Here is a 15,030-nt window from a genome sequence, read left to right on the forward strand (position 1 = left end):
TAATATAATTAAATTAATTATAATAATTATTTTATTTATAATAATTATTTCATAAATAAATATATTAATTAGAAATAAAATATTAAAATTAAAAAATTAAGCATTAAACATTAAAATTAAGAAATTAAGTATTAAAATTAATTTGTCCATTACAATAAAAAATATATTAGCTTAAATAAAATTAGAAATTGTCTTTAAATAAACCTTAAAACATAACACATAATTAAAAAAAACCTAACTATCATTGTTCAAATCAGTAAACTCTAAAAATTCATCTGCATTTGCACTAAGTCTTGAACCATCAATATTTTCACGGGATTGAGCCGGCGGGGCAGGGTAATAAGGTTGTCCAGTCTGCGGCGTAGGAAAGATCTCCACATATGGTCGAGGGTGCGGGCGAACCAAAATTGGTTGTTGCTGTTGTTGCTGACTCTGAGCACTGAAAAAGCCTCCATACATAGGCTGTTGTGGAGATCCTCCCATTTGACCATACACTGGTTGTTGCTGCAACAATGACCCAAATTGACCGTACACAGGGTATGGTTGTTGGGATGAGCCTCCAATATTACCAACCATAGGTTGTGTCTGAGATCCTCCAGCCGCTTCCGAAAAGAATATAGGAGGAGACTGTGAGGGAAGCCCGAACATGTAATGCAACTGAGGCGATTGTGAAGAGCCAGCAGACATGTTGGGAGAATGTTGTTGTTGTTGTTGAAAAAACTGGGGCTGCTGAGGCGATCGTGGTTGTTGTTGTTGTTGTTGTTGTTGTTGTGGCATTGACGTTGGAGGGGGGGCTGAACTGGACGCGCTACCTTGCGGTTGTGATGGTAAAAATTTTTGTAAGAAATTATTAAACCTCGGGTCATGCAGAGACGCGTCACTGGAGGTGCCAGACTGATCAATCTTATCACGCATTTTTAACATAAACTCGGCGAAGACTCCCATATCTTCCGGAGTAATGGATGAAGTCGGTACTTGTGATTGCGCTTGACTTTGAGTACTAGAACTTGATGTCGAGCTGCCTTTCAATTTATAACCCAATCCTCTTATATAGTCCGACCGGCTCCCAAGAACTTTATTCATAGCTTTCAATTGCTTGTATTTGCTAGCAGACGCATCGCTGGAATCATCTTCTGTATCTGTCATGCTAGCAGCCTCTTCAAGCATTTTCTCCTGACCAGATAAAATATTAGAAATACAATAACAACAACATGCATTAGTTGGAAGAAAATTATTAAAAAACATATTTAAACTTACATGTAGTTCTTTGCATGTCTCGCTGATCCAAGTGTTTTCTGTTCCTTTTCTGATGTGGCCTTTCTTCCAAGTATCAATTGCGTAGTCTTCGGGGACGTCCTGTTTAAAAATAGAGTTAGTTTATGCTTAGTAAAAGAAATTTCTAATAGAAAGTTGATAATTTTACTTACATGTTCATTTCGAGACGCTGCCATCGACCTCGAGCCTTGCGTTGACAAATACTGCATGTCTGCTCTATTTTTCTTGTTTTGATTTGAACGCGCCCTGAATTTTGGGCTCAAAAATAAGTCAATGATTTGCTTCCAACTCTCGGTAGTGCAGTGATCAGGTACTGCTTCAATTACACTTGCCAAATCATCTGGATCCCCGGAATAATGTTCCTTAAACCACGTGTGCCTGATATTCTTTCTCTCAGAATATCTTCTCTTCATCTCATGATAAAGAGTACTCATGACTTTTTCAGGCTCAGGATGGCCATCAATATCGTACAAATACTACAAACAAATAGTATTCGTTAAAAAATTATGTGTTAATTGAAATTAATTATTTGAAACATTAAACTTGTTAATGTGTTTTACCTTCATTTTTTGTACAATTTGGTCTTTAAAGTGTTGAGGAATTTCACTGAAATTCAAGTAGTGTCCTGGCAACGTAATTGTGACCTCAACACCCATTTGGCGTACGAAAGCTGAACTCTCCTTACCAACCACTTTGCCTGTCACGGCATCAAGTTTTAGTGGTAATGGTTTCCCTGCATCACGCCTTCTTTGCTCAACATCCAAGTTGGTAGCAAGGCCACGCCCCTTTCTTCTTGGCGGTGGAGCAGTCTGACAAGTTGGCGGTACCCTAGTAGGGTCCGGTGGATCAGTACCGCCCCCGTCTCCACCATGATAAGTGGATACATCAGCAGACATTACTTTTTTTTTAAAAAAAATATTTCATTTATAAGTAATAGTAAAAATAAAATTAACTTAGAATAAGAAATATTAACTTGCAATTAATAATTGTATGATTTACAAATTAAAGTGATTGAAAATTAATCATCCATATCACTATCATTATTAAATAAATGATCATTCACATCATCTTCACAAAGGTCAACTAAAATTTCTTCGTCTGATTCTTCAGTAGCATCTTCGTCGTCCACGTTGCGGCCATCTTCGTTGACAGGCGAACTAGGTTCAGTGTCTATAGGAGGTTGATTAGGTAGCAAAATTAACTCCCCAAGATCTACTGTTAACACAAAATTGGAGGAGTTGGTGTCGTGTACCAAATCAATTTCGACGTTAGGATCATCATCCACGATATCCCAAATTTGTCGGTGATTTACATTCTCAACTATTTTCCAATTTTTCCCTCTCAATAAATCATCGAGATAAAACACTTGCTTTGCTTGACTAGCAAGTATGTATGGGTCATCTTTATACCATACACCACTGACATTAATACTAGTGATAAGGTTCTCGACGATTGTCTTCTTCCGTCTTGGATTTGTATTGTACCACTTGCACTTAAATAATGTGACAGAGTAAACACCAGTGAAGGTTAACTTTAGCACTTCAGTGAGTGTGCCGTAATAATTGAAACCTTCTGTTCCTGCCACAAACACTCCACTATTTTGTGTGCTCCTCTTCTCATCTCTTTTGGTAGCCATAAATCGAACTCCATTCACAATACAACCTTCATAGTAAGTGCCTAAGTGATCAGACCCGGATGCTAAAGCTAGCAACTCTTTGCCATTGTCTAATGATCCGGACTTGTGCAAGTCATATATCTATAAAAATAAATACATCATTAGAAAATGACAAACACCACTTAGATAATAAATGTTTACAACACTTATGCATTCACCTTCTTGTGAAACCACGGACGAAAATATTTTTTGTGTAGGACATTATGATCTCCATTCGGGTAATTTTGTCGGATCACTTCCAAGTGTTCACTGTAAAATAAAATAGATTTGAATTGATTGATTGAAATTTAAGTTTAAAAAAATAGGAAAATAAGTATGGGAAAAAACTCACTCTAAGTAAGCTTGAATTTCAGGTGAATTGTTGAATATATACCACTCTACTTGTTCACGAGATGCGCGATCAAGTGGCCGAAGATTGCCTTTTGTGATGGGTCGACATTGAGATTGAAACACAGAAAGCTTTCGTGGGACAACCTCATCTTCATTACGATCAAGACGGTTAAACCTTGTTTCAACCCCCTTGAAATACATTGAACAAAATGTCAAAGCCTCATCAATCACGTAACTTTCTGCTATCGACCCTTCAGGACGTGCTTTATTTCCTACGTAGTTCTTCAATTTTTTCATGTATCTTTCAAATGGATACATCCACCTCATAAAAACAGGTCCACCCAAAATTGCTTCTTCAGGCAAATGAAGGACCAAATGAATCATTATGTCAAAAAATGCAGGAGGAAATATGGACTCCATTTTACACAAGATTAAAATAAGATCTTGTTGAGCAACCTCCATGTCTTTAACATTTATAGTCCTTGAACAAATTTGTCTGAAAAAGTTACACAGTTCAGAGATGGTGGTCGATATAGCGTTCGGGAGAAACTTGCGAACACCAACAGACAGTAATCGTTGCATTATTACATGACAGTCGTGTGACTTTAATCCGATGACATTTGTTAAATTTTCATTTACTTTTTTTTTCAAATTCGAACAAAAGCCATCGGGAAATTTCACATCCTTAATAAATTTACAAAATCGGATCCTGTCATCAGGTTTAAGCACGTAAGGTGCATGAGGTTTCAACAACTTTCCCCTCTCGTCTTCATAAATCCACAACGATTCTCTGACGCCTAGCTTCTTTAAATCATGTCTTGCATTGGTAGTGTCCTTGGATTTCTCATTGTCCAATATTGTGCCCAATAAACTATCACAAACATTCTTCTCAACATGCATGACATCAATATTGTGTTTAAGAATATTTGAACACCAATAGTCAAGCTCGTAGAAGATGCTTTTTTCCGCCAATTATGATTTTCTGCAACTCGCCTACGTTTCACACCACCAAAGAGCTCATGATTTCCAGGGAGGTGGGGTGGGAGTTTGTTTACTTGTTCTAATACTTCTTCACAAGTAAAACGTCTTGGAGGAGGTCTTCTCTCAATTTGTCCGTCAAATTGAGTATCCCTTCTCATTCGATGGTTATTTGGCAGAAATCTTCTATGACCCACGTAAGATGTCTTACCAATTACTCGAATAGAAGATGTATCTTCATTGCAAGTAGGACACGCTTTATATCCCTGACCACTCCAACCAGACAAATAACTACGAGCAGGAAAATCATTCACTGTCCACAAAAGAGCTGCACGCAACTTGAAGACAGTGTTGGTTCGACAATCTCTGGTATCTACTCCGTTAACCCACAACTCCTTCAACTCATCCACCAAGGGTCTTAAAAATATGTCTATGTCCATTCCGGGTGATTTATCTCCAGGAATTAGAATGGTCAACATAAAATTATTATCTTTCATACATAACCAAGGTGGAATATTATAGTTCGCCAAAACTACGTGCCACATACCGTAAGCTTGGCTCATATTGCCAAATGGATTAAAGCCATCGGCGAAACCGAGACGAACATTTCGAGGTTCACTAGCAAAATCAGGATGTTTGGCATCAAAGTCTTTCCACGCTGCACCATCCACAGGGTGTCGCATCACACCCTCATCTTTTGATTTACCACTGTGGTGCCATACCATGTATTTCGCCGTATGTCTTGAAGTATACAGTCTTTTCAGTCGCGGAATTAACGGAAAATAACGCATCACCTTATGAGGCACCTTTTTTGCTCCTAAATTTTCTGAAGTTATCCATCTACTAGTGCCACAGACTGGACATGAATCTTCATTTGCATGTTCATTATAAAATAAACAGCAATTGTGCTTGCACACATGAATTGACTCATACCCCAATCCTAATTTTTTCAATCTTTTCTTGGCATCATAATAGTTTGATGGAATTTTATTTTCCTTTGGAAAAGCAAATTTTAGTAACTTCAGTAATTCATCAAATATGTTGTTAGGAATTTTTCCCCTAACTTTCAAATGCAATAATTTTGCCAAAAAGTTAAGAGAAGATATCCAATCACAACCAGGATACAACTCGGCCTCAATTTCTTCAAATAATTCGTCGCGCCATTGATTTGCATCAGGATTATCATCCATTTCGAATGACGGTGAAGGAAGTCATCCACTATTGGAATCATCTCGTCAATTTCGGGATCATCATCGGCGGCATCATGGTCGTTCATTGCATTAGTGGCACTAGATTCGCTTCCCGTGGTATGTCCACTTTTCGTAACCAGTAAAAAAACCCCAATCGAATATGTGTGCTTTCACAACAGGTAAAGTTTGAAGCCTATTGTTCACACATCTTACACAAGGGCATCTAATCCTACCATCACAATCTTTACATTTCGAGGCCATCTCTAAAAATGCATTTAGACCATCCCAATATTGTGGACATCTACGATTTCGCAAAGTGGTCCAAGACTTGTCGATTGTCATCTAAAATTTTATGAAGACATAAGATTTAAAAGTATAACGAAAAATTGAATCATCAAATTTTATGCTATTTTATGATATTTTATGATATCTTATGATACTTTATTAAAAAAATTTACATTATTAATTTATATTAACTTACACAATTATTTATGTATTATTATAATAACTACAGTTCATTATTAATTATCTTTTCTATTGTTAATTTTTAAAGGATTATTATTTTAAAATGTTTTCCTATATTGACACTTTTTTTTTCAATAAAGTTATCATTAAAATCGTAAAAAATATAATTTTTTCCTTTTATATTTATTTTTAAAGTAAATATTACACTAAAATTTTCATTTATTAAAATTTTTTTAATTTTAAAAAAATACATTATTATTATTAATATTTATTTTTCTCATATTTCAATGTTAAAATTTAATTATGTAATTACTTTCATTAAAAAATTTTGGAACTTAAATTTTTATTATTAAAAAAACTACAAAATCTTATTTAATAATTTATGTAAAAAAGTTTTATGATATTTTATGCTATTTTATGATATCTTATGACTTTTTATTAAGAAAATTTACATTATTATTTTAAAAAAAATAAATTATTATATTTAATAATACGTATTTAATAATTTAAAAATTATTTTACTATTAATTAATTAAATTAATTTTTCATATTTATACTTCTAAGTAAGTATTACTTTATATATATATATATTACATTTTATTATTTAAAAAATTTATAACTAATTTAATTTATTTTTATTTTATTTTTAAAAATTTATTATTTCAAATTTTTTATATTTATTATTTATGATTTTTTATATTACTCTACTTAGTTATATTTTTGTATATTTATTTGGCAAAGTACTTTTAATTTATAATTTTTTCCATGTTAAATCTTTATTATTTATATACTACAATATTACATAATTATTTTAAAATATTATTTTATTATAATAAACTTTTTAAGTAATTAATATATTTTTATTCTAATTTTTTTTAAAAAAATAAAAAACATTACAAAATTAATTATTTAACAAGCTTATAATTTTTTAACTATTCAAAATTCTAAATGTTAAACAAAAATACACATTTACTATTATAAAATACATTTATTACTATATAAACTTAAAATCTAAAATTTTACAAATTTACACATTTAAAACTTTTAAGCATATATATAATATATAATATATTTATTATTATATAAAAATTTACATATGTAAAATTTTTAAACAATACATTATATATATTACTATATATACACACTAAATTCTAAACTTTTATAAATTTACATATTCATAATTTTTAACAATATATTATATATACATATAATATAATATATACACTGTTTAAAAATTATATATGTATATACATATATACATGTCATATATATAATATAATATATTGTTTAAAAATTATACATTTTCATATAACACATATATCAGAAATACACAACATTATATATTTACTCATACACAAAAAAATTACTAAACAGTTGCATAAAAATTACCAAACACAAAATTATATATTTACACATACATTTGCATAAAAATTTACACATACACAGATATATAAATGTAATATACTAATTACTAAACATTCAAAGATTGAAAAAATAAAAAAAAAAAACAAACCTGTAAATTTTTCTGCCAAGCTTTTTCTTCACTTTTCGTTTTCACTTTCAGTTTCGAGCAAAATATCTCCCCCAAAACTTCAAACATGGAGAAAAAACTAATAACTATCAAAGAAAAATAAGATGAAAAAAATGAAAAAACTATAATGAAAAAAACATTACCTGTGAAAAAAAATAATGGTGCAATGACGCTTCACGGTGGCAAATGGGCGGACTATGGCGGAGAAGACTCCGAGAAGGGGACTATGGCAGAGGAGGGAGGAGGAGGAGGAGGAGGAGAAGTCGGAGTGGGGTGGTGTTTTTTGAGTTATCTGTAAATAATGGGGAAAATGGAAAAGGTTGGGGAAAATGGAAAATGTTTTCTGAGTGATGGGGGGGGATTATATAGATATTTATTACCGGCGGGACCCGCCGGTATTAATAGGGGTTCCGCCGGTATTAATAAAACGGTCAGAATACCCTGACTAATACCGGCGGGACCCGCCGGCAATAATCCGCCGGTATTAGTCTTTTCAAAAATTTAGGCGGTCAAAATCCCGCCCAAACTATTAGAGGCGGATTTCCGCCGGTAATACTAAAGTTCCGCCGGGAATACTAAATTTAAATAAATATTTAATAAATATTTAATTATTCAAAAGTAATACCGGCGGAATGCCTTTTCCGCCAGTAATAATCCCATTAATACCGGCGGTTTGGCTCCGCCGGTATTACTTCCGCCGGTACTAAGTAAAAATGTTGTAGTGTTAGTTTTTTTAAGCACTATATTACACACACATATCTGTATCGTTTTTTTGTGTATGTATTAGGTTGAAAATTTTTATCCTGTTGTAACATAAATATTAAAGTTTAAAATATTCATCTCAACCCAATAAACCCAACCCAACCCACCCCTATATTATTATACTAAGTAGGGTTGGGTTGTACAATAAAACAAATTGAATGGTTTATAGTTTATCCAAATCGCAATTATTGGGTTGGCCTATTAAAATACTTCTAACCCAGCCAACCCAGCCCATGTGCACCCTAGTCACGTGGTAATCTCTTAGTCCAAGTCATTAAATTTTAATTTTTTATAAAAATATTAGTTTAAATATACCAATAAAAAAATGACACTTATAATGACTTGACATTATAGAGTTTTAAAAATATAACTTATATATATTACCGATAAAAATTAAACTTAAGTATTTATTTACAATTCAAAATTAAACTTATTTATACTACAAATTACTTTAATATTTTCAAAATATAAAATAAATAACGGAAAGAAACTTTATAGTGATTTAGCTCCAAAGAATGGTAATATAAAGTGAGATTGAATGAAAAAGGAGTCATGAGAATTTGATTATGAAATATTTAAGTGAAAATATCTTCGTATTTAAACTGAAAATCAAATTCAAAAAGTTTTTTCAAGCCGTAATTAAGTGCTTGAATTATATAGTTTTTGATAAGTTAATTCTTAAATTTTGACAAATTAATCCCCAAATAAATATGTTTTAGAAAGTATAGGTCATTAAATTTTATTTTCTAACAAATTAATCCCTAAACTTTTAATTTCTAGCAATATAATTTCTTACTTTAAATATTAAAATTAAAAAATTTAAACATTGTTAAAATAACAATTAGTGTTAAATAACTACTTTTTTTAAATAAAGATATATAATACAAAAAAGGGCATCCATGCTTGCCCAAATTAAAGCTTTCATGCTCTTCTTTTTTCCCACTTATATATAAAACGCACCGTTTTGAAAACAAGTGCAAAACTATATATATTTCATTATTTTAATTCTAATTAATAATATCTAACTCTAATATAATAATTGACCACAATTGTCTCTCTTCTCTTCCTTCTTCCTATATCTAAACCAAAATAAATCCCCTCAAATTCTTGTACAACCAAAAAAAAAAAGACAAGCCACTATATAACAATATTACACCCATTTAACTCAACTCTAGAAAATCATTAAAATTAAGGTAGAAAATAAAAAAAAAATGCTATTTTTAATATATTATACGTTCTTTTTTTTCTTCTTATATATAGAATTAATTATATCATATTAAACCAAAAGATCTTGTCTAAACTTAGGGCAAGTAATTTTTGTGTCATTATTTTCACATTTGATCTTAGAAGAAGATGATGATTGGTGATGATGAGGAGTAGTACTATGGCGATCTGTGAACTCAGACAACATTTGAACAACTTCTCTCATTGTTGGACGTTGGACACTATTCTCTTGTATACAAAGAGTAGCAATGAAGAACAAGTGAGTCACTTCGTCTTCGGGGACGGCGGTCAACCTTCGGTCAACGATTTGAACAACAACTTCTTTTTTACAACTTGTGGCTTTTTTTGACCATTGAACTATGTCTACTCCTTCTCCGAAATCTCCTACTGGACGTCGTCCCGTCACCAGTTCCAGTAACACAACCCCGAAACTGTACACGTCACTCTTTTCGTCTACTCGTAATGTATAAGCGTATTCTGTATAAGAACATAGAACAAAAAATACATTCAATTTAAAGAGTATGTTAGTATTTTTACGTACGTAGATTTATGCATGCATGCATGCATGGGGTTAACTTAATTATAAGGCTTTTTTAAAAATAAATAATGGGCTTTGATTATAGAAGAAAAAGCCCATTTGTGTTTTGGACCGTGATGGGCCCAATAAGAGAAAGCCTTAGTAGTGGAAATTAACAAAAGTTGTCTAACGTGTACGTGAGTGCAAGTGCATGCATACATGGGTTAATTATGAGGCCACTCTTTAGTTTTGATTACAAAAAAAGCCCATTCTGAATTTTGGACCGTGATGGGCCCAATAAGAAAAAGCTAAAGGGTACTGGAAATCAACAAAAGTTTAGTCTAAGGATTATTTCACAAATACACAAAAACAATAATAAAAAAGTTTCAAAAATACAGTTGTACGGTTTTTATTGTATTTTTATGTTGTACTTTTGTTAATTTTTTTCTTAATTTTGTGTTATTTGTATATTATTTTTTTGTTATTATTTTGATGTTATATGAATACTATTTCTCTATATTTTTTGTACATGAGTTGCATCCATGCATGAGTTGATTATGAGGCCTTAGTGAGATAATATGGGCTTTGATGACAAAGAAAGCCCATTTATAGTTTTGGACCGTGTTGATGGACCTGACAAGAAACAGGTTAGAAAATGGGTTTTGACTACAAAGAAGAAAAAGCCCATTTTTGAATTTTGGACCATAATGATAGGTCCAATAAGAAGAAAAAAAAAAAGCTAAAGTTGAGAAATAAAAAAGAAAAAAAGTTGGTCTAACGACAAAAAGGAGAAGTTCATTAAAATCAAGTTGTAAAGAAAAGGCAAAGTCTTTACACGTAAGAATGGGCCAAAAAACCAAGTACTTAAAAACAACAACACAAAACCAAACAAACAAACCCACTTTAGCTTTATCTTTAGTTTTGGCTTAAACACAAAAAACCTTTAGAAAAGCCAAACAAAAGCCATAGTTTTTAATTTTGCTTTCACAAAACTCAAAAAACTCTTTCACTGTTACGTTAAACATCAGTAGTGTCAGTCATATATATAACTGTGTTGAAAATAAAGAGGTTTTCTTCTTCACTTGCATGCATGCATGGTATGACGTGGACCCCATAAAATGACACTTATTAAAAATGACTTCACTCTAACTATGGCACAGAATTTTGAGTAGTCTTAATTTCACTTTCTTCTTATATTATTGTTTTGTTTGTTCCTTTAGGGCATGATTTTTAGGTTTCTTTCTATGCACCAAAATTAGAATTCTCTAGAGACAACCTTAAATCTATTATGAGTATCATTTTAGTGTCATATTAATTTCACTAGTAAAAATTAATTTTCTTCAAGTACCAAAAATAATATCCCTACTATATAATTTTATGTGTTTGAGATGAGAGTATCATATACCAAGATATTTTATTAATTTTTAGAAAATTTTGAATAATCACAAAAATTAATTGTAGACATAATAAATTATTCAAAAAAATTTCATTAATTAGTTTTATTCAATTTTTTAATTTAATAGTAATAATAATTTGATTTGAGAAATTATTATAAGAATTTTTGTTTGATAGTTTGAAACTTACTATACAATGTGGGGCCATATATTAGTATCTATGATTTAACATCAAAGGACAATCAAATCCAACGGCAGAGACTGATTAAGATGATGAGTGAACCGTACGATACTTTGACTTTGACTTTTCCAAACAATTAACTAACATAACTAACCAAAACAAAAAACAGAGTACAAAACAAAAAAAAAAAACAGAATTTTGAATATGAATTAGTACTTACCAGGAGCAATGTAGCCGTAGGAGCCAGCAATCGCCGACATACATTCGGAGGCGCCGCCGTCAAGCAAGAACTTGGCAAGCCCGAAATCCGCCACGTGTGCTTCAAAGTTGGAATCAAGCAAAATGTTATTGGATTTCACATCTCTATGGAGAATCAAAGGAGAACAATCATGGTGAAGATAACACAGTCCTTTAGCAGCTTCAATGGCAATCTTATATCTCATATTCCAATTCAAGAAAGGAGCACCCTTTTTTCTTCCATGAATAGCTTCACCTAAGCTTCCATTTCTCATGTATTCATAAACAAGAAGATTGGTTTCTTTGTTGGAACAAAAAGCAATCAATCTAACAATGTTTCTGTGTCTAATTTTCCCAAGTGTTTGGATTTCTGCTTTGAATCCGTGATCATGGCAGCTGTTTGATCCGAACCCCAGTAGTTTTTTGACAGCGATTTCGACCCCATTTGGCATTTTTCCATGGTAGACAATTCCAGCTCCTCCTCTGCCTATAACATTCCCATCTTTGACACATTCGAGTATGTCAAACACAGTGAATTCCAGTTTTTGAAATGCTGTCATTTTCCATGAATTCGCGCTGTTTCTTTTGAAAGATTTGGCTTTGATTATGGCTGCTGCTGCGAAAACTAAGGAGCATATGAGTAGGCCTAGCGCGAAAATAAGCTTGAAATCTGGTTCTTGTTTTCGGGGTTTGGTTTCGATTGTTGTGAAGTTACAAGGGTTGTTGAGCAATGAACCGCAGAGTTGTGGATTTCCAGCGAATGATGAGGCGTTGAAGAACCCGAATTGGCCTGTTTCGGGTAATTTGCCAGAGAAATTGTTGAAGGAGAAATCAGCTGTTGTTAGACTCTTCATTGTAGCTATTGATCTTGGTATGTTTTGGTTCAGATTGTTTCTTGACAAGTTAAGGTAATTCAAGATTCGAATATTCGAAATCTGTGGTGGGATTGAGCCAGAGAGGTTGTTTTGACTCATGTCAAGGACAGTTAGATGAAGACAGTTACCAATCTCAAGTGGGATTTGGCCAGAGAGTGAGTTTTGGCTTAGATCAAGTGTTAAAACTTGAGTGAGTTGTCCTATTGAAGTTGGGATTGGACCTGAGAATTGGTTTTCACTAAGGAGAAGGATTTGAAGAGAAGTGAAATTTGAGATTGAAGATGGTATAAAACCTGATAAGAGATTTTTTGAGAGGTTGAGTTGGGTTAATTTGGTTGGATTGGATGATGAGTTACTACAATTTTCTGATAAAAAACCAGATAAGTTGTTTTCTTGTAACTCAACAAGATTCAATTGAGGCAAGTAAAGAAAACCATTTGGGATACTACCATTCAAGTAGTTTTGTCCCAATCTAACTCTAACAAGACTAAAACAAGTTCCTAAGCCAAATGGGATTGGTCCAAAAAGATAGTTTTTCAACAAAATTAGAATCTTTAACTGATTGGAAGAACACAAGTTTGGTGGGATTGTACCAGTGAGTTTGTTTGTAGACAAATCAAGCATTTGAAGCTTACCATTTTCGCCGAGTTTCTTAGGAATTTCGCCGGTGAAGTTGTTCATCCAAAGCGAAAGAGTCTCCAAATAAGGCAATTCAGCTACAAAATCAGGTATTGAACCATGTAACTTGTTGATCATTAAGTTGAAGAGCTTGAGCTTAGTGAGATTAACAAACTCGAATGGGATTTCGCCTGTGAGCGCGTTGTTGGAGAGATCAAGATTGATTAAGCTTGTTAAGTTGCCTAATTGTCTTGGGATTGAGCCTGAAAGTACATTAGCATACAAGTAAAGTGTGTCTAATGCTTTCAAGTTACCCAATTCAATTGGTATTGAACCATCTAATTCACTATTGGAAAGGTCCATGTGAACTAGATTAACTAACTTACCAAACTCACTTGGAATTCCACCTTCAAAAACATTGTAATAACCCAAGTAAATCTCTTTCAAGTTAGTTAAGTTACCTAACTCACTTGGGATTTTACCATTAAGATCATTACCAGCTAATGACAAGTACTCCAACTCAACTAACTCACCATAACATGTTGGGATTTTGCCAAAGAAATAATTCCCTGCAAAATCCAAGTACTTGAGTTTCTTCTTCAAACTAAGAATCCCAATTGGAAGAACACCAGTGAAGTTGTTGTTGTAAGCATCAAAAACTTCCAAGTCTGAGATTGTTGAGTAGTTCCAATGTGATAAGCTTCCACTAAACTGGTTATTTGAGATGTTTAAGAATTTGAGTTTAGTCAAACTTGTTATCTCATCAATGCTGTTTGAGAAGTTGTTACCAGCTAGAGATAAGTGAGTGAGTTGGTCAAGTTTTGAAATTTGAGGTGAAATAGTACCACTTAGACTTAAATCAGTTAAGTCAAGTGAAACTACTCTTCCTTGTTTAGAACATGTAATTCCAACCCAAGAGGAACAAATTGAGCTTGGCTTTAAAGAAGGGTTCCATGAGTTTAAAATCGGGTTGGCGAATTCGAATCCTTCTTTGAGATTTAACAACACATGAAAATCACTAACCAAAGAAGAAGTAGAAGAAGAAGAAGAAGAAGTAGTAATGAGTAGAAGAGAGTAAAGTGTATAGACAAAGAAAAAGACCATGTTTGTATTTTTTTTGTGTTTTGGCTTAAGAAAATTGGATTTTGAAGCAATCTAAGGAAAGAGGAAAGGATTTAAGCATTTGGGCAAGAATGGATTTTCCGGGAAAGTGAAAGAAAGTGAGTAGTGGAATATGAGAAACTTCAAGTGTGTATAAGGGTGTTAAGGAATCAAACATCTTACTAAAGAGGAAAAAAAAAGAGTCTTGAAATACAAGGTTGAAGCTTTTTCTCTTTTCTCTTTTCTTTTCTATGTGAGAAGAAGATGAGATTGAACAAGATTGAAAATTTTTGCTGGGAAAAGAAGAGAAAATGGTGTGGAGAGCCAACAAGTCTTTCTTTAAAGAAAAAGCAAGAAAGAAGAATGAGAAAATGTTTTGAAGTTAAAAATTATAATGAAAATGAAAAAGGCCGTTGGATAACAGAAATTTAAAGTTTAGATTAGAGGGAGAAGAGGAAAAAAAAAGAGTAAAGTTTGATGCTTTGTTTCTTTATTTTTTTTTGTTTTTGACAAAAATGCCCTTTAGCTTTAACCAAAGTAATAAAGTCCTTTATTGCTTTGAATGAAAGAGGTGATAGCATATTACACTTTCATCAATCATTGAAAATGGCTTCTCTGTCCTCAAAATTTATTTTGGTAAATTACTTCCTCTATTAGCCATATTCATATAAACACAT

General features: G+C 32.5%; 3 protein-coding genes across 3 annotated transcripts; all 3 read right to left on the bottom strand.

Annotated features, from left to right (window-relative positions):
• Positions 1-116: 116 nt before the first annotated feature.
• On the bottom strand, positions 117-1,945 carry LOC115703752 (mediator of RNA polymerase II transcription subunit 15-like). Its single transcript, XM_061111064.1, has 2 exons — positions 1,836-1,945; positions 117-1,751 (listed from the first exon to the last, which is right to left on the bottom strand). Exon 2 carries the CDS (start codon positions 1,243-1,245, stop codon positions 235-237), a length of 1,011 nt encoding a protein of 336 aa, XP_060967047.1. The 5' UTR covers positions 1,246-1,751; positions 1,836-1,945; the 3' UTR covers positions 117-234.
• Positions 1,946-2,293: 348 nt separating this feature from the next.
• Positions 2,294-5,448, bottom strand: LOC133034607 (uncharacterized). Its single transcript, XM_061109722.1, has 3 exons — positions 4,213-5,448; positions 3,332-4,165; positions 2,294-3,031 (listed from the first exon to the last, which is right to left on the bottom strand). The coding sequence occupies exons 1-3, from the start codon at positions 5,446-5,448 to the stop codon at positions 2,294-2,296; spliced, it is 2,808 nt and encodes a 935-aa protein (XP_060965705.1).
• Positions 5,449-9,050: 3,602 nt separating this feature from the next.
• On the bottom strand, positions 9,051-14,740 carry LOC115719696 (leucine-rich repeat receptor-like serine/threonine-protein kinase BAM3). The gene is made up of 2 exons (XM_030648841.2): positions 11,743-14,740; positions 9,051-9,907 (listed from the first exon to the last, which is right to left on the bottom strand). The coding sequence occupies exons 1-2, from the start codon at positions 14,354-14,356 to the stop codon at positions 9,483-9,485; spliced, it is 3,039 nt and encodes a 1,012-aa protein (XP_030504701.2). The 5' UTR covers positions 14,357-14,740; the 3' UTR covers positions 9,051-9,482.
• Positions 14,741-15,030: the final 290 nt, after the last annotated feature.

Source organism: Cannabis sativa, chromosome 2 (assembly GCF_029168945.1).
Source record: "Cannabis sativa cultivar Pink pepper isolate KNU-18-1 chromosome 2, ASM2916894v1, whole genome shotgun sequence".
NCBI classification, from domain to species: domain Eukaryota; kingdom Viridiplantae; phylum Streptophyta; class Magnoliopsida; order Rosales; family Cannabaceae; genus Cannabis; species Cannabis sativa.